Genomic DNA, 21,383 nt, shown 5'->3' on the forward strand with positions numbered 1-21,383 from the left:
TACACAAGGAAAGGTTGGTTAGGGAGCATTGGTGTACATTAACCGAAAAGGAAGTTTTTCCTCCAATTTCGTGTTTTACAAAAATAGGGGAAATGTCGAACAAATATAACAAACTATCTTAAAAGAATTATGAACTGAGGATCATCACGTAATATTAATTTTGCACTGAATTTCCTGTATTAATTATACTATTTTTAATTAATTGCAACTGTCGTTTCTTTTCACATAACTATTAAAAATGATTTTAGTGTTGTTTCACACAAAAGATAATGAAATTTATATTCATCTTCATTTTTTTGTAGTTTTATTTATTTATTTTATAAATTTTCCTGCTTTTTAATTTTATTTCTTAATAATAAGAGAGTTAACATTGAACTATCAGGCTACGTACGTACTCAGGATCTACATAGGGACTAATAGGACTCACGCCCTGGGCCCCAAGTATCAAGGGCATACAAAAATTGAATGATTATTATAAATTTTAATACATTTTTATTAATACTTCATAAATAAATATATTTCAACGCTGAAGGGTCGCTGAAGGATTTTTGTTATTAAATTAGGGTTTAAAATTCATTTTAAACCCCAATTTAAAAATTCTTAACTATTAGTGATATAACACGTGATTTTATAGCTGCAAGTATCATGTGTGCTGGAGACGTGTTACCACTGGAGTCTCTTCCGTTAACCTTGAGCATGCACCCCTTGTTTACTGTTACAACGGGAACAATAGTAATGAGCTTATCGTCTTTCCTTATTCCTTGCTCTAAATTTCGAATGAACATTCATTAATTAATTATTTATTGAATACAGATTGTTGACATACGAGAAAATCGTAAATCGAGAAAATGAAGATAAAAGAAGAGTTAGAAACGAAACATTCCGACTTTACAGTTGAACGAAACGAAGAGAAATTTGAAGTCGATTTAAAGAATTTCAAGAAAGAATTTAACACAGATGTGAAGTGTTATAAAACAATTAAATCGGAACCCTTAGAGGTGAGTGAAAAATATTTTTTTGTAAGATCTCAGTGTTGCTTTAATAACGAGAAACACAACTGAAATGCTAAAATATAAAGTGGGAAATAGAAAAATGTATATTTTTCAATTGTATGTTTGTATAAATAATGGCCCATCAATGTTAAACTGAGCTTTGTTATTTTCGATTTTAAGTAAAAGGTGTTTTGGCTGTTTACTATGAAATTTGATGTTTTGGCCATGGTGTTTGTTTTAAAAAGGAACGAAATTCTAGATGGTAGCTTGTATATAAGGGGCATTGATGCTAGTAAAGTTTGTTTGGTGGGGAAGGTCGAGAGGATGTAGAAATAGAGGGTGGTCGCGGTGACATTTGATGATAGGGAAGCATTAAATTATTTGCTATCTGTTGCATTAATTTACTCACCTCTAAAGGTTATGATAGGGAAGCGTATTACATCATTTAAAGGTGATGATAGAGAAGCATAACCTGTTGCATTAACTCATTTCTAAAGGTTGCGATTTAATTGTTTTATAACCCTTCACATCTGTTTTGAATTCTCTCTTGAAATTTTTAAAATAAACTTCAAATTTTTTTTGTTTCTTTCAATTATAAAGTTTGAATGTTTCGTTTCTAACTCTTCTTTTATCTTCATTTTCTTGATTTGCAATATTCTCGTATGTCAACAATCTGTATTCAATCAAATAATTAATTAATTAATAAATGTTCATTCGAAATTTGGAGCAAAGACAAGTAAAGTCATGACTAATATTCCTGTTAGTGTTGCCACCTTTACAAAATCGCTGACCTGGACAGCAGGTCAGGTTTGTTCAAACAGAAGTTCCTGACGCATGCGCAATATCATTTTACAATGCAACGAATAACGTGTGTACTGGTTCTAAATCAGTTACAGTTAGGGATTAGGGACTTGCGTATGAGTAACATACAAGCAAAAAATAATAATAATAATAATAATAAATAAAGAAATGGGTCAAGAGGCAGGTTGCGCGTCACACGTCAGCATAAACAGAGTAACATGGCGGAATGGCAGATGAATTTCAGTGAGTGTGAGGTCTTTCGTTGTTCAAATGGTGTAAATTTATAACAATATTTGCAAGAACTTTGTTTCATTGTAATTTCACAATTTCTACGAAATTCCCAGACAAAATTAATAGTTCATCCGGGCAGTGAGTCAATTCCCGGACAATCCGGGTGAAAACTGGACAGGTGGTAACACTAGTTCTCATTCTTTTCCTATCATCAAATATGTCCAAGCATTTGTGCCCTATGCCCAAAAATTGAATTATCATCATAAATTTTAAAATGTTTTTATTAATATTTCATAAGTAAATATATTTCAACTCTGACTTTTATGTTATTAAATTAGGGTTTGAAATGAATTTTAAGATGAATTTTAAACCCCAATTTAAAAATTCCTAACTATTAACCATATAAGTGATTTTATGGATAATAGTCAAGAATACATAATACATCACACACAAAGTCTGAGCACCCATTACACTCCATTAATTCTCACTTTGTGTCTTTACCATAAAATAACTGTACGATGTACCGTACAGTGCATTATGTATATGCATGTCACATTCACACACTTCGTTTCATATATAATACATAAATGTATATGCAATAAATACTTTTTTCAATGCAAGTAATATATAAGTATGGTGTAAGTGTACAAGGATTTATTTTCATGTGCATTCTAAGTCAAGAAATATCCTGTCATGATGGCATTTCAACACGCCTTAGAAGCACATATTGCTTAGTACTGTACATAAGTCAACAGATAGCACTTACTGTGTGATTATTACAGCTTTGGTTGAATCTAAAATAATTATTATATGCACAAGGACTTAGTAACTAAAGTAAAAAAATAACTTGGCATTTATATAACTATTTGGCAAATAATTTAATGCAAAAAATAGCATATAAGGGTTGATAGGGTGTAAATTTACATATTTTTAATTATTATAAAATAGCGAAAGACTTAACTTTGAGGATAGAGATAAGTTTATGAAACATTGTAAATGGTATCAAGTAAAATCTTCATTAGGTCTGACCTTTCGAGGGAAATGATACGCGATCAGTGGCGAGCCGTCTATGGAAACTTTGGAAGCGTTGCTTTATTTGTATTGCCCGCTTCTATCCTTATAAATATAATACGTCTTATCATTTTGAGTTGTTGCCAACTTAAGATCAATCCTCATTTATTTAGAAAAAAATTTATTCAATATAATTTCATTTATTACAAATTCTAGCTAACAACCAAACAACTATATTTTTATAATTATTTTCAATAAATTTGTCGCCTTTTTTAAATTAAAGGAAAAATTTTATAGTGGAAATATTCTTCTTCTCTTGTTGTTAATATTCCTATGATTAAAGTTGGAGAATATAAATGTTGTAATAGAAAAATAATCTGTGACTCTTCTAGATAGTCTTTAAAAATGAATATATAATAAAAAAGCAGGTTGCCCCAGTTTAAATAATTTTTTCATTTGTCTTTCTATAAAGAGCAGTCTGTCAAATTATAACATAATCTTTTCTTATTTTAGATAAATATTAAAAGAGAACCAATTTCCACAAACAACACAAACGGATCCACTATTTGGAGTCATTCTGATTGTAAAATCAACAGAGGTAAGATGCTTAATACTTTTAATACTATGAAAGTATCTTTCTAGTGACAAGAATAATATATAATACATAAATTTATATTTATATCAATCGAATTGATAACACTTGAAAAAGTTTGTGAATACGTTGTTTATAGTGAATAAGGATTTAAATAGAATTTAATATAATCAATTACATTTAATTTAGTTGTCAGGTTAAAAACTATCAATTCCATGGATCAGAATCTTACAACAGAAAATTCCAATTTAAATGTTTTAGAATTCAAATAAAACGAGCAATTATTTATTATGGCATCGTCACAATGCTGGGTTGCAATTTATAATCATATTTTAATGTATTTAATTTAAAATAATGCTCTTCATCTCAAATTAATAGTGGGTTGCCTCTGTACATTATACTTTTCTTTTGACAATGGAGTTGTGACGGTCATTTATTAACTGTTTTCGGGAGAAAAGATTTTAATTAAAATAACGTGACTTTCGACCTACATCAAAACTTCGTTCACAGTTAATCGGTGTCTCGTGCTTCTAATCTTTTCATATTATCTGTTTATGGCATTAATGTTCGTCCATTCTCGATATTAAGGAAAGAACGCCACAAGACAGAGGACAGTGAGAATTTATAGGTCTACAATTTTTTCAAATTACAGCCGAATTATATGATTAAATTCAATTTGTTTAAATAAATAGCAAAAAAGTCTGCTGGTATTTATTTTATTGTTTGTATCGATATATGTCTGTGATATTCTGAAAACAGTGGGTTCTCCACTACTGGGTGCTCAGACTGGGATGTATTGTTAATTCTCACAGGCCTTAAGTGTTTAAAGTACTAATCTTATGTATCTATAATTAAAACTCATTTCTATTTTCGAAAGTCAGCCTTTTCCCATTTTATAATAATTAATAATATAAACCATTTTTAACATTTTTGCTGATAAAGTTCCATAACTCATTGCCAGATTTTCTTTTTTTAAATCATACTTAAAATAATTATGTGCAATATCATAGCATTACACATCTTTCCTTGCTTATGACAGTTGGTACCACAGTGAAAGTAAATTATCCATCATTAGCAAACTTGATACCTGACATTTGCTCATATGCTCTATTCAAGTTATTTTTTTTACTTTAATTACTAAATACTTGTGCACATAATAAATGAAGATTTTTGTCCGATGGCTATAATTATAGTTAATAATTTGAAGACGTAGTCCTTTGCTAAAAAGAACCACCATTTATTAGCTTTGTGTTACAGACAATACATTCTTGGCCTTTCTTTTTAGGCTACGGCCGCCAAAACGTTAAAAAGTTTTTTTAAAAAACACAAGAATACATCCAATTAAAAATAAAAACATTTTTGAAACAGGAACTGGTGATGTATGGATGTCTTTTGTTTTCCATCATACCATCTTGGGGTTGTTTGGGCTTTTATCTACAACAAAAAAGTGCTGGTAAAATGTAGATTAGGAAAACTGCCCCCTGGTGACGATACTTTCAAAATTTGTTCGAATATGGTGGTTCCTTTTTTGGAAAGGACTATGTCTTCAAATCATTAACATATAATAATTATTTTAGAATCCAGCGAAGCTCTAATAATCACGCAGTAAGTGCTATCTGTTGACTTATATACAGTACCAAGCAATATGTACAGTACTTCTATAATATGTGTTGGAATGCCATGAGGACCAGGATATTTCTTGACTTAGAATGCACATGCAACCAAAAATAAACAAATTTTACTATAATTTTAAGCTATTTTTATATTAATTTGTATAATAATATATGTTAAATGACACAATCATATGCACACAGAAATGTAAAGTTCATTTTTTTTGACATAGGTCCTAACACTTCTGAAATTCTTGTTCTTTTGCAATAAACTTGTGAGGTTTTATTTTCGCATTCTTCTTTCCTTAAGCAAATGTTGGTGACAGAAGAACGTATTCAAAATGCCTTGTTTTGCTTTTGCACTCCTTTCAAAATTTGGATTATTTGCTACAATTTGATCAATGATTTCGAATATGGTTACCAAACTTTTACTAAGGAAATCTGTAGAGAATTCTTTTGGGTTCCTTGTTTTCAGAATTTCTATTTTCCAGTTCCACATGAATTTCCTGTTCTGCCAGTTTTTGAAGGACGTCGCTGGTAAGGCTTTTACCAGAAACCTTCTGCAACTCCTCAATATCTTGCTCCTCTACTTCTCCTAGTCCTGCTGTATCGATTAGGTTCAGTTTGGTCAACGTAACGATACAGCGATAGGCTTCAGTTGTTGAGAATTTTTGGATACCTTTAGCCATTACTTGTTCCACACTTTGTTCGTGCATTTATCAGTTAATTCTTGCCACGCGAAGTCGATATTTCCTAAGGCATTCATGACGTTATATTTTTCACAAAGTTGCACCAAACAAACATAGATTTAAAGAAAGTACACCTTTTTGCCACCTCTTGCCAATTGGTTTGTGTTTGCAAATAATCGTATTATATACAAATCAATAAAATGCCGCAATAATTTAAATCAGCGTAAATTTTGAGCTCTTTTTTTTGGTCTTCAAGAAGACCGCGTTATATCAAATCAGCGTTAAGCAAAGGATAGTTTTTGGCTTGTAATTAGAAATAAAGGAAGTAGTGAAACATGTAATTAAATATGGTTATGTTAATTAATGCAAATATGCTCAGTTTTATTTTATATTTCAAGTTTTTCTTAGAATCCTTCAACACAAAAACTTCGTAAATTTCACTACAGATATCAAGAACGAAGTAAAAGAGAATTATGATGTAAAACATGGTATAAAATCAGAATGTAAAGTTGATTTGAAAAAAGTGAAGATTGAATTAAAGACTGAAGATTATAAAGAAGTTGTTGTTCTTCCAGATGATGATGAACATGTATCGGTAAGTAATACAAATTTCGAAATATTTTATAGTGAAATTTCAATATTAGCTTAGGTTTCTGAATGGTTGAAAACGTAGCTCAATATCACTAATATAATATTATGCATTGAATTTAGGTGTATTCTGTATTAAATAAAAAATATGTATTATATAAGAAAAAATCTAGCAACGAGTTGCATAAGTTTCCTGGCTGATAAGAGATTTTATTTAAAAAATAACATTGGTATTATATATCATAATAAATAAATTTTCTGTGGCCCCATATGTTACAAAAAACTCTATAACTTTAATTATTATAAAATAAAGAAATGCTTAGTTTTAATGGTAGAAATGCATTTCACAAACGATTGTAGATGCTAACAACAAGTAAAATTTTCATGAAGTCTGATCCCACTCGAGATTTTACACGTGACCATCTTCTATCTCTTCACTCCTTGATGTTTTATTACCATTAATGCTTCTTATGCACAATGTACAGTAGTAAATTTTGTTTCATAATCTTCATCATAATACGCTTATAATATAATGTAATAAAATGTTTGGCATAATGGTTTAAAACAATGGCATTTGGAACGGGGAACGTTGCAAGTAGAAGTTTGGCTTAAACGTTTGCTTTTTCTGTTTTTGGTTAAATTTATGACGTATTATATTAAAAGAATGATTATTCGAGCATTTGTGAATGACATTGTAAAGAAACAGACGATTTTAATTTATAAAAATTATATAACTATTTAATTTTTTGCAAGTTATGTGAAGTGCCTATTAAATTTTTATATATTTTTGTTCCTAATACCTTATCGTAATACTGTAGAAGTAGGTTTTTTTCTTTTGTGGCATCTTCTACCATCAACAGTATTACGTTTGTAAATTTCTAAAACTAATTTCCCAGCTGCTTTCAAATTTATATAAGCCACTAGTTTCCTCAACAAAAGTATGTCGTGAGAACAGGCAAAACACAACCTAATAGTTTTACTATTTTGTACGGTAGGAGACACGACGCCTAATTAATGTCAAAAATAATTATTTAGTGTTATTAAATATTTTCTAAATATTTTAAAATAATGTAATTTTAAGTTTTACATTCGTTGGTAATGTTTGCCATTCTTAAATGTTTCTGCCATTTTTTGTCAATATTCCATAAATCAGTGCACGACGTTTTGGAGTTGAAACGTCAAACGTGTACTTCTGCTTGTCGTACAAGTTTCAAGTTTGAACTTCTGCTGCAATATCTCTAATGTAATAAAATATACAAAACAGTTTTACAACGAATTTTGAAATTCAGTAGGTGTAAAAATGTTTTTTTTTTTTATAGAACTTTTTTCTTGGCTTTTAGCTGGGCTAAATTACTTTATAAGTAACATAGATCTGTGGTAAAATCAGCCTATTCCATTAGTAATATTTTTTCAATGGACAAGATGAAAAGTGAAGAGTTTATCTTGTTATTTTGTTGATTTCTTTAAAAGACTAAATAATTTCTTCAAGATTTTCAAAACATTTAATTTTAATTCATTTTTCTAATTCAAATGATTACTTATGTACAGTTCAAAAAAAGGTTAATAACACTTACCTAAAATGTTTAAATAAACTTTACTAAGAATGAAGATTAATGTATAAAAGCGGAACATACTCCGTATTTTATGATTTCGTATATACGCTACGTATACACGAAATCATAAAATACGTTAATAAGTTAATAAAATACAAAATCATAAAATACGAATTTGTAATTTATAAGTTTGTAATGTCTTTCATATTACTTTTCCGACTATTATATATAACAGAGGGAAAGTACGATGATCGGTCGAAAAATTACTCCCAAAGATTTTTACATTTGTGGACTTTGAACACTTTCAAATGTTGAAAAATGCAAAAAATCGTGGGTTTTGTCTGTATGTATGGATGACTGTGTGTGTGGGGAGGACAATATTTACTTCACCCTGTTTGAAACTTAATAACTCCTGTGCTTTTTGTCGAAAATTTCTGAAATTTTGCTGGAAAGTTTGATTATTAGGGAAATTGAGGCTATTAAATTTTTCTGGTTATAAATCAAGATGGTGGGGAGAAAAAGGGGATCGTGTGTATCTTTAGTAGAGTTGGACTTAATGATGATTTTACTTGTTATTCGCATTTTACTTTTTTTTTTTATTTATTTATAAAACTCATTCCTAAGTTCAAAATTCAATTCTTTGCCCTTCTATAATAGTTAAAAGTATCATATTTTATTCAAAAAACGTTTTACTTCAGACAGCGCCTTCAAAATTCTAAAAAGTTGTCTGGAAAGTTGAGCAACTTGTTAGTGGTTAATATATTATAAGTGATTCTTTGTATATTGGGTAGCCTGTCAACAATGAATTCTTCACTCCAGAAGGCAACTCTAACAGGAATGAAATGGACATCCAAGGTAAGTAACATTTTACTTAGTTCAGATATTTATATTACTATTATTCAGAAGCCAGCTGAAGAACTGCATTCAAGTTTTAACTGTCATACATTTAACTGAAATTAGATATTTGAGAATTATGAGAACTACCTACAACGTATTAATATAACTTTTTAAGTTAATAAAAATCTGTTGGGATGATCAGAATTACTAAATAACAACTGATGAGTTATGATTTAATGATTCATGTTATCTTGGATCTGCTGAAATAATAAAGAAAATCTATTGAAAGGAAGTAAACGAGGGCTATATAACTAATTTAATGACATAAATAAGTATATATTAGCAACGTTTTAGAAATAATGTTGCTAATATTCTTGAAAAGCATTGTACAGATCAATTGGATATACGCTCAAATTATGGTATTTTGATTCAAAAAGTCTGAAAAATCCATTGGTTTCGCCTCTCTACTTGAAATGCATAGACTTTTGTTGCGGTACTTTCTCTTTTACACTAATGATTTTTTTTTTCTCTAAGAGCACACGATTTCTTCTACGTTTTCACGAAAACAACTGGAACAAACTACATAAATAAAATAAACAAAAAGAGATAAAGTGAAACAATTTCTCACACTCATTTAAATGTCTGCTGAAGAAACTAAACAGAATCATTTGTATTTAAAAATTTCTTGTTTACAAATAAATGCCAAACAATTATTTATCAATGTAATTTATAATGTATACGAATAGACTTTTACATGTGGGGAGGATTTAGAGAAAAATATGACTATTTTTAATAATCAAATTCATTTTTATCGAGACATTAAAAAAAGAAAAATTCATCAAAAATCGAATTCCGAACTCATAAAGAGTATGTTCATCCCACAGGAAGAAACCATCAATGCAAAATATGCAAGAAGTCATTTAGAAAACAGATTGGATCAATTAGGCACATGAAAACAAATCCCAATTTCTGCATTAAGAAATGCAGTGTTTGTGGGAAATAATTCTGTTCAAATTACATTTTAAATATTCACGTGCGAAGTCATTTTTTTACAATAGAGTTGCTCTTGTGAAATGCTTTGAAATAATTTACGTATTTTAAAATAATTATTTTATTTTATTTCTATACATAAATTATAGCGTTTCAAACTTTACCCAGTCGGTAGTTTGAATATTTCTGCTTTTCTGTGCACGATAGATTAGAGAATAAACAATGAGTTTTTATTTCAGACCGATCGATGGGTTGGTCGGGTGCCAATGGATGCGGCCACGTGTTGAGGAAGGTTACCCGACATACAGTGGAACCAAAGATTTACGAAACCTTTGGCAAAAACCTTATCCCGAACATCGGGCTCCCGGGATGTTGACCACTTTCTAGTCCCGAAATTTTTGGGATTAAGTTTTCCTGATCCTGAGATTTTTGGGATTGACATCATTTTAAAAAGCTTGCAAAATAGACTGCATGAAGTGAAACGTTCAGTGCAAGTGCTCTTAACAGAATTGCTTGCCTATCATTTTAATATAAAACTTCTTGTATTTTGAACTAGAATGATAGGCATGCAGTACTTACTGGGTTACCTGTTAGATGACCAGGGCCGGATTTAACAATGAGAGGCCCGTGGGCACAAATACGGTGGGGGCCCCTTTCAAGAGTAGGCAATTTGATGATTTAGAAAATTTACACAAAATACTGTACTTTCAACTAGATTTCAACTAGGAAGTGGTAAATATCATTTAAAAATAAGGTTATTGTAAGCATACATATATTTTATTGTGTAAAACTAATTATTTTAATTTAATTGAAAAATTCCTATGTAAAATTTTTATCCCGGAATTTTCCGATATGTTTCATAGGTTTTTCCCCGGGTTTGGTTTTCTCTGCCTATGGCCCTCATGATTAGGTAACACTAGGCTCTCACGGTAATAGAAAAAAAATTTATGTTTAAACATAGTTTTGTGGGCACTGGCCCCCAAATGCCCTTATGTAAATCCGGCCCTGCCTATAGGTTTTTTCAATTTATGTATGTTTAAAGAGATCTCACTGATGCTTGAAAAAGAATAACTTTAACATGAAGACTGAGTGATTTTAAGTCTGGTTAGTCTGACTATAAGTCTGATTAGTTAGAGTGATTCGATTAGCTAGGTGTATACAGTAAAATACGTTGATTTTTGTCTAAATTTTGATTTGTTGATTAAAGAGCTGATTTCTGTAAGACTTTCTTATCTTTTTATTTTTTATTAACCCTCAATACCGAAATAATCCCGGAATCCTGGGATTAGAAATAAGGACTGGGATCGAATTTCCTAATTACAACTAAATAATAGAGAGATTGCGGTCGAAGTTTTCATCGTTAAAACATGAATGTCGAACGTCGAACGCCATCTTCTAAATCTAAAAGTTTGACGATGGTGTTTGGAATGTCGAACATGGCAGGTAGAAGTTTGGCTTAGACGTTTGCTTTTTATGTGTTTTGGCATTAAACAATCATTATTTTATTAAAATAATAATTGTTTAAGCATTTTTGAATAACATTGTAAGAAACAGACGATATTAATACAGAAACGATTTAATCATTTAATTTTTTTGCAAGTAATGTAAAGTGCCTATAGAATTTTTATATAATTTTTTCAAGAAAATTATGGCGTGAACAGAGCCAAAACGCTTTGGAATTTGTTTACTGTTATATTGTACGGTAAAAGACACGACGCTAATTAAAGTGAAAACTATTTCTTAATATAGTATGGTTGCTGTTTATTCAATTTCTATGTTTAACGTCTTATTAATCCAAAAAAATTTTCTTGGTAGACGATCTTCAAGCATTTTGGTTAGAAAATTACGGTTTTATTTTAAATTTTTAAAATACCCACTCAATTTATATTGGTGGGTATAAGTTTATCCAACAGCGTAAAAACATACCAACATTTGTATGGGGTCGAAGATAGGGCCAAAATTAGCAAAATTAGTTATGAAAAACATTGATGAAGAAATAAATAATATTCCTGCTGTAAAACTAGTAATGAGATATGCTGATGATTACTTACTAATATGCAATAATAATGTAACAAACGGTAATATTATTATTAACATGTTAACATCATTAACGAAAATATTTAATTTGATATAGAGAGAAAAAAAAATAAATAAATTTATTACTTAGATATGGGGGTGTGAGCTGCTTGTGTGGAGTGCGAGTGAACTTTGGTGAGGAGCTGTAGTTCAGTATACAAGAGTACGAATCTCACTTAAAGAAAAGAAATATGACCAACGTACAGAAATGGATATTTGTTAATAGATTAATCTTGGGTTTAATTAAAAAATTGCTTGTAATTGCTGGTGTCGAAACCAACCCAGGGGACCTATTCTGAGTTGTATCGTTAAGCTAACGAATACGATAAAAATCATTTTTTATTGGAACCACGTGATTCGCTTTTAATCAGCTGTGAAAATGCTATTCTGAGCCGGACGTTTCGTTTTTGGTTTCTATAGCCACATGCGATAACTAAGCTTTTGTTATAGATCACTCTCGAGCTGCCGTTAGGAACGTAATACCCCGTTTGCACCAAGCATTTCAATCTAGATTGTGACCAAGGTCGGCGACTATGCCTTGGTGTGACCTCTCTCGACCGTTTTGTTAGGTTCTTAGGTGTAAGCTCCCTAATCGTAAATCTCTGTTTTATATTTAACAAAGTTTAGGTTATAACGGTCGGACTGGTCACCAGTCATGTCCTGCTTGTCTCACTGACCCGAACAAAAGACGTTTTTGAATCTCGCGTCCACACCTAAGTGTAACCTGATCCGTTACGGATTGGACCCCAATTGTTAGGTTTTCACACGTGCAAAACAGCCGACCCAACACCACCCCTTTTAAAAAGGAAAAACAACCAGCCAAATTGGCGGTTTAGGCCGCGTAATAGTTCTTTCCTGAAGGGTTGACTTGAAGCCATCCAGTTGGGATTCGAGTGCGGGCTGATGGGTGCGGAGGCTGCGGTGTTACTTTCTTGGGTGGCGTTTCTTCGATGGTGCATGGTCTCTCTAATGGCGGGGACACATCGTCCTGCTGGGCCGGTCTCTCAACCGCATGTGTTAAGTCTGGAGTCGAAGCGGGACGTAATGAGATGGAGAAAGCTTCCGCGATGACGGCGAAGGGGTCCTTCTCGGGCTTCGGTCGAGGAGATTGTCTCCGTAACAGCTGATTGGTGTGAAAACGCCAAGTCGATCCGTCGGCCATCTCCACCTCGTATACGGTGTTTCCGGTTTTGCGTTTGATCGTTCCCGGCTGCCAATTTTGAGAGCGTCGATGTCGTGCGAAGACGAGCTCTTTAGTTGCGAAATTTAATAATCTTATATAATAATTTTATATCTAGTATTGAGTCTGATAAAAATAACTTGGATTTTGTTAATAACTATAATAGGGGTTTGGAAAAACGGGTTAACAATGGTAATATATACGGCTTCGCATCCGTAAGAACAACTAATAATGATAGAGGCAATATACTTATATCAATAGGTTTTTGGAACATCCAAGGACTCTGGGGAAAAATGTTCAGTGACTTGGTAAAAGAATAGGCCTACATAAAATCTCATACTATAATTGGCTTCATGGAAACTTGGATTGTGGATTTGAGCAAAAATGACAAGGATTTCCTAGAACGTGAAAATATGATAGTATTTAGCGGTGCACAAAGAAAAAGCAAAATCGGTCGTCTTGCTGGTGGCCTACTGCTGTTAATAATCAACAGTAACTTTGTTGAGCTATTCAATTCCTTTATATCAGATAAATTTATCTTTGTGGTGATCAAACTGAACCAGAGAATTAATATATGTTGGAAAGAATCATATTTAGGAATTATATTCTTCGGATAAAAAAATCGACTTTACAAGAAGCCCAAAGGATCATTGACCAGTGGTATAATTTCGTTAACTTATCAATTATTGGTAGTGAGTTTAATGCTCGTGCTGGTGAGACAATGGATACAAAATGCATACAAAGAAACGATAACATCATTAATATAAGAGTATCCAAAGACACAACTGTAAATGCTGTAAGAAGAATCCTCTTGGACTTCGTTTGGAAAAATGAATTATTTATGTTAAATAACAGGATCATAGGCGATATTCCCGCCGAGTTTACTTTTGTCTCTCCGATGGGTAAATCAATAATTGATCATATTATTTGTTCTGAATTCGTCCTAGACCAGTGCAAGACGTTAGTAGTATTAGATATAGATGATTCGGTTCATTTCGCAATCCAATTGGAACTGAGAGGAAGTATAGAAGAACGAAACCGGTAAAACAACTCCAATCAAGAATGTAAATTTAATATAGGAAAAAAACAGACTTATAATAAACCCAAATTTATAAATGAAATACTTAGTAAAATCAGTAATATATTGATCCAAGAAAGTAATAATAAATCGATTGATAATTATAACTACTTAGTAACAGTACTGGACACTTATTGTTTCAAGAGAAGTACAAGAAGTGATCTAACTAAATACAAACGAAATTGGTTTGATAACAAGTGTTAGTTTCATAAAATTGAAAAACAAAAGAACCTGCAAAGATTTAGAAGAGTAAGCACAGAAGAATTGCTGAAGAAGTACTCAGAAAGTAAGAAGATATATAATAACCTATTGAAGGTGAAAAAGAAGAGATATTATGCAGATATCAATGACAGGTTAATCAAGTCCAAAAACACTAAGGTATTTTGGTCTATAGTTAATAGTTTTCGTGTCCCCAATTCGACAAGCAGAGAAACAATCCGATGATCTCATAATAGTTTGCTTCATTATTACACCACCTTTCCAGAAGTCTACAAGAGCAAAGGTAGTCCAAGAAATATAGATATTAATTTATCTCAAGAAAACCTCTGAGGAAGTGTTCAAAGTGGAAGAAATGCAGCATTGTATTAAAAAGTTAAAGGAGAACACAGCTCCAGGGTCTGGTTCAATACCCATTCATATAATTAAAAGCTTTTCTATAGAAATAGTCAACAATCTGTCTAGACAATTTAATGGCTTCTACAACCATGGAGTTATACCATAGATGTGGAATAAAGTAATATTTGTTATGTTATTTAAACAAGGGGATAGAAAATTGCCAACTAACTATCGTCCAATTGCGTTATTATCAGGGCTACGCAAAGTTTTTACAGCCGTGTTATTATCTAAGATCAACAATTGGTTAGATATAAACAATTATAAAAATGAAACTCAATATGTGTTTATCAAAAATGGCGGCACCCAATTAGCCCTCTTTGTACTAACTGCAATTATTCAGATACAGCTCTTCAAAAAAAGACAAGGTTTTCGCATTATAGATTTAGAAAAGGCATACGACTCTGTTAATATTGCAGATTTACAAGCAAAAATGACTTACTACCAAGCAAGCATGCATCTAACGAACATTATAAGGTTACTGTTTAGTTATTATAGAACCATCATTAAACAAGATAATACTCAGTGGCCGCCGTTTGACTCAAGTAGAGGATTACCGCAAAGAGACCCATGATCTCCCCGCCTATTTAATTTTTGAACGTTTGATATGAATAACTGCTTTAAGAATGAAGACGATGGGTTTATAATTGGCGATCAGGTTGTATATTCGACCTCATATGCGGATGCTATTGTGTTAATTGCCCCAATGGCCGCGGCCTTACGCAGGAAAATCCAATTGGTGGATAAATACTTCAAAGAGCTAAAATTAAAAATTAACCCAAAGAAATCAGAACTTATGATATTTAGGAATGGAGCCAATCTGGCAAAGAAACATATATCTTTCCATATAAATAAAGAAGAACTGGGGGTAGTCCAAGAAACTAAATTTCTAGGTTTCATCTTAACATCAAATCTGTCATTTGAAAAACAATACAAAAAGTCTCAGTTAAAGACAATCTCTTTATTACATGATAGAAAATATACACAATAGGAAAAAATCTGATTGGTATAAAATAATACTGGAGTATCCATTCAACAACAACTACATGTTAACAAATTTGGCTTTCAATGTAAAAAGATTTCTCATTCAACTCAGATTAAAGAAAGAATTGATACTAATCAACAATAAATTCCTTGAGTTTTCCAAGCGTATCTCCCCAAGATGTTGTATTACAATTTCAAAATTCCACATGTTTTGTAGTTGCAAAGATGCAAATGAGTTAGCACAGAGTTTAGACATCCATTGTCTATCTAAATGTACCAATGAAAGAGCTATGTATGAAGTTTGCCATACAGCAAAGATTGACATAATCTATAGGATATATACCTATGCTCATGTATTTATGTCGATGAAATAATTTTAAATAATTAAACAAGTTAACGGTAATTTAATTAATTCATTATTACCAACTAATGTAAGGAAAAAAATACTTCACACTAGTGGTTACATAACTCTGGATATCTTCTATTTGAAAGTTAAGACAATGACGAAAATATATACATTTTCAAGTCCATTTTTTATCCATACTTCACACTTTTATTCACACTTCACACTAGTATTAAATACTACAATAAACTACAGTGTAAAATTGGTATGTCCATGACAAAAAGTTTCTCGATTGTAACATAAAGTAATAATTACTTAGTGTTGAATCTACTAAGTTTAACAATTGCTTGTAATAGATCGTGTGTTGGTTATGTTAGTCTGATTAGGATTAGATGATGTTTATCTCAGTAACAATAAATAATTACTCCCTCTGTAACTGGCAGTGGCCATTTTACGAATAATAAAATTGATTGATTGATTACCTAGATATAACAATAACGAATAAACTTAATAAATTTACCTAATAAATAATAGTTTAACATTTAGAAAACGACCTTACAAAAGAAAATTTAAAGAGTATATAGAAATAAAAAAAAACACCCAAAAGAAAACTTCAGAATATTTCTGAAGGTTAATTGATCCTCAATGGTATAAATTACTAGAGGGTGCCTTCACCCATTGAATATTGTTTAAAAAACGCACTCCAAGAACGTTGTACGGGAGAGTTTGAAATAAATTAGATTAATACTGGATAACACCTTTTGTCGGTATGTTTTTACTTTGTTGGATGAACTAATATCCATCCACTTTAATGGAAATAATGAACAGTGAAACCTCACTTAAAGAGCGCCTCACATAACGAGCCAAATAAATTGTGAAAAAACAACTCGCTTAACGACCGAATTTTCTCATAACGAGTGGCCAGAAAGGGGAAAGTCCCAGATTTTGCGCATGTTCCATCTAGCACTCGTTCATTAGCATCTTAGTGTCGCTTGTGATCACACATTTTTCCAAACTTTCTCCAACACACATTACGTATAAACATCAATAACCATAGCCCGTTATATAATATACACGCCAAACGATATGTGAAATTCTTGGGCTACGTAAAGGCTATAGTTTCATATTAGAAATTAATTAATTTGACTAGAGGTAGGCAGTTATGTTTCCATCTCGAATTAAATTTAATGACCGATTCCAAATTAAATTCCAGAAATAGCTATATAAAAAATTATTTATTAATAATTATTAAATTTAATACGAGAAGTAAACATAACTGCCTACCTCTAGTCAAATTAATTTCTAATATTAAATTATAGCCTTTGCATAGCCCAAGAATTTAGCATATTGTTTGTGTGTTTATCGGATAAATTATCTGATTTTTTTGGTTTTCTGCAAATCAAATTTGCATTTCAGGTTGGTTCATTCTGCGCTAGAAGAAAAGATGATGATTCACGCTCCTTAACAATGTTTATTGTATAATTGTCTTTGAATAAAACATTATACATAAAATATTTTTCACCGTGGAAAGCATTATTGTATTAATTACATTAATTTATAGAAAGGCAAAGAATTAAATTTTCAACTTAGGGATGAGTTTTATATAAAAAACTTAAATGAGAATAACGTTTAGCGATGTAGCTAAAATCTGTCGAGGCGTTCCGAGAGAATAGGTCCAAATTAGATCCTACCTCGAGTGATAGTAGTTCCGATCTCGCCCATGTGTTTCACATCCTTTGTTCGTCGGACAAGATTAATGAGGAGACTGATTCCTTGGAAACACTATGCTTTATTTCTCCGCGACTGCGGATTATTTACAAAGGTCTAAGTTGAATATCTGTACAAATATGCGTTCATCGTCGAGGCTGACTTCGGACGATTGGCGTAACAAAAGCGAAGGTCAGCGTACGAAAGCATCTCTCCAAGTCAGTGTCCGAGAGCCAAGTGAGGACAGAGGGGAAAGGTCAAGCGGTGGCGCCCTCTGCCCTACACACTCCCCCCCTAGCGGTCCAGCGTATCGTATCCAGGAAGCGAACGGGTGGTCGGATGACGCATCCTAATGACGTTTGTCTGCCTGTTGTCTTGGCGGGTGATGTTGGGTGTTGGTTGACGGATGGGATCGACGTGCTTGTAGGGTTCGTTCCGGTAGCGACATCTTCGTTTAGAAGAAATGCGGGTTTTAATCTGTCTATTGATACCCTTGTAGGAGAGCCCGCGACGTCTATATCGAAAACTTGTCGAAGCGGCGACGTACGCGGTAGGGGCCAAGATAGGCTGGATGAAGTGAAGGGTGTGCTGCTGGGTTGAGTACAAAGACATGCGAACAGTCTGTTAGCTGTTTCAAGACGAAGGTCGTTTGCTTCCCATGTCGAGATGTTGAGGACTCTTAACGTACGAAGGAATCGTTGCAGTTGTCGCATGAACTCCGTCTTCTCCGCCGCCGGAGAATTCACTAGAAGTTCACCTGGTAGTCGTAAAGGAGCGCCGTACAGCAGCTCAGCTGGGGATGCTCCAATGTCTTCTTTGATGGCCGCACGTAGGCCTAGGAGGATGAGAGGCAAAGCTGTGGTCCATGGGGTCGCCTGTTGCAGGTGTGCTGAAAGGGCTGCCTTTAGAGTGCGATGTTGTCTCTCGATTAACCCGTTAGCTTGGGGGTGGTAGGCCGTGGTATGACTGATTTGAAAGCCTAAGTAGTTGCTTAGCGATCTGAACAACTGGCTCTCGAATTGTCTACCCTGGTCTGTTGTGATTTTTGTAGGAACGCCGAAGCGTGCAAACCATGTGTCGATTAGTGCCTTGGCGACTGTGTCCGCTGTCTGGTCTGGTAAAGGCGTTGCCTCCACCCACCTTCGAAAACCGGTCGACGGCGGTAAGAAGGTACCTCGATCCTTCTGAGAGTGGGAGCGGGCCGACTATGTCAGACGTTGATGTGTTCGAATCGTGAATTTTGGACGAGGAACTTCGATAGAGGTGCACATGTATGTCTGTGGATTTTCGCCTTTTGACAGGCCATGCAAGATCGTGACCATGTCTGACAGTCCTTTTTTATATTTGGCCAAATGTACCTCTGAGTGACCAGCTTGGCTGTCGCACGGGCTCCTGGGTGCGATAAGTTGTGGGTGGCCAAAAATACTTCCCGTCGGAAAGAGGGAGGTATGTAAGGTTTACAGTGACCGGTAGAGATGTCGCAGAACAGGGATTTTGTTGAACTTGAGAGGTGCATAGTCACTATTTTGAAATTTGGGTTTTGTTGCAATTCCGATAGTTTATCATCTTGTTGTGCATCTGCGATGGCGTCGTAGTTAATGGATGGTGCGCCAATGGTGTTTATGCGGGACAGGGAGTCTGCAACGACATTGTCCTTGCGGGATATATGCTGTAAGTCGGTTGAAAACTGCGATATATACTCCAGTTGGCGGAGTTGACGAGGCGACGCTTTGGCCAAATCTTGGAGGAAGGCGAACGTGAGGGGTTTGTGATCTGTATAGATAACGAATGGCCTCCCCTCCACTAGATGCCGAAAATGCTTGATGGTGGAGTAGATGGCTAGCAGTTCTCGGTCGTATGCGCTGTACTTTATTTGAGACTTGGTGAGGGTCCTGGAGAAAAAACTAAGTGGTTGTTTAACGCCGTCGAGCTGTTGATGTAAGACAGCTCCAATGCTAACGTCTGAAGCGTCTGTGGTTAAGGAAAGTTTGGCATCCGGTGCTGGGTGGGTGAGGAGGGTGGCTCTGCTTAAGGCGTCCTTCATATTGTTGAAGGCGCTATTTGCTTCTTCCGACCAGATGAGGGGTTTGGTGCTGTTTTTGGTATGTCCACTCAACATGGCGTTGAGAGGGACCTGCAACGTGGCACATCCTGGGATGAACCTATGATAAAAGTTTATCATTCCCAGGAACCGTTGTAGTGCCGTAGCTGTCTCTGGTCGCGGGAAATTTTGGATGCATTCCACTTTCGCTTGTAGCGGCCGTAGGCCTTCTGGCGTTATCCTGTAGCCCAGAAATTCTATAGACGTGGCGCCAAAAGTACACTTAACGGGGTTAATACATAACCCGTACTCGTTTAACCTGCTGAAGAGGGTGCGAAGGTGTCGTTGATGCATTTCTTGGTCCGGAGAAGCAACAAGAATGTCGTCCAGGTAACAGAAAATGAAGTCAAGGCCAGTGAGCACCATATTCATAAACCGCTGAAAGGTTTGGGCTGCGTTTCGTAGTCTGAAAGTCATAAAAGGAAATTCGAACAGGCCAAATGGAGTAATGATAGCGGTTTTAGGAATGTCGGGTTCATGCACGGGTATCTGCTGGTAAGCGCGTACCAAATCTATCAATGAAAAGATCTTCATATTATGTAGGATGTGGTTGCAGTCAGTGAGGAATGGAATTGGGTATCTATCCGGAATGGTGATGCTATTGAGCGCTCTGTTGTCCCCACACGGTCTCCAATCTCCCGACCTTTTCTGTGTCAGGTGTAGCAGACTGGCCCAGCTGCTTTTTGAAGGCCGGCATAGGCCCTGTTGGAGCATAAATTCGAATTCCTTACGGGCCGCCTTTAGTTTCTCTGCCGAAAGTCTCCGTGGTCTAGTGAACACGGGTGGGCCTTTGGTTTCGATGAAGTGTACGATGTTGTGGTCCTTGATCTTGGTGTTGGTAATTGATGGCCACACTAAGTCTGGATACTCGGCAAGGATTTTTTGGTAAATAGAGACGTCTTCCAGTATTTGGATTCGGGCTGTGTCATAGGGAAGAAATTTGGCATTCGTGTGGAGATTCGTAACCCCATCGATGAGCCGACGGTGACTGCTGTTGACTAGCAGGTTGAAGTGAGATAGAAAATCCACACTGATGATTGGCCGCTGGACGTCGGCTATGACGAATATCCACGGAAAATTTCTTCACAATCCCAGATCTAGGTTTAATAATTTTCGGCCATAAGTCTTGATCGTTGACCCGTTGGCTGCGAAGAGCTCGAGTTTGTTGCAGTTGCGCCTTTCGTGGGGTGCTGGGGGTATAACAGAAATGTCCACTCCCATGTCCACGAGGTACAGGGTTGCTGTGTCCTGTGTACAGCTCAATCCCCATTGTCCCTGTCGCCAAAGAGAGTCGGGGAATCAGTTTTCCACTTCCTCAACTGCTACCTTTTCGTCTTGGAAGTTGCGTGGTTGGCGGCATTTGTAGGCATTTCTCCCGAATGTGGCGTGATAGTAGCAGATGTTGCTG

The 21,383-nt window shown here is 34.3% G+C and overlaps 1 protein-coding gene across 1 annotated transcript in view; it reads left to right on the forward strand.

Annotated features, from left to right (window-relative positions):
- The first annotated feature begins 691 nt into the window (after positions 1–691).
- The window catches only part of LOC136981135 (zinc finger protein 271-like), a 213,592-nt gene continuing 192,900 nt past the window's right edge, over positions 692–21,383 (forward strand). Inside the window, 4 exon segments of the mRNA XM_067277413.1 lie at positions 692–732; positions 814–998; positions 3,549–3,633; positions 6,373–6,521. Of these exon segments, the coding sequence (XP_067133514.1) occupies positions 849–998; positions 3,549–3,633; positions 6,373–6,521 (384 nt within the window). The 5' untranslated portion in view covers positions 692–732; positions 814–848.

The sequence above is a fragment of the Centruroides vittatus genome, unplaced genomic scaffold (genome assembly GCF_030686945.1).
Source record: "Centruroides vittatus isolate TY-2023 unplaced genomic scaffold, ASM3068694v2 contig_745, whole genome shotgun sequence".
Classification (NCBI taxonomy): Eukaryota; Metazoa; Arthropoda; class Arachnida; order Scorpiones; family Buthidae; genus Centruroides; species Centruroides vittatus.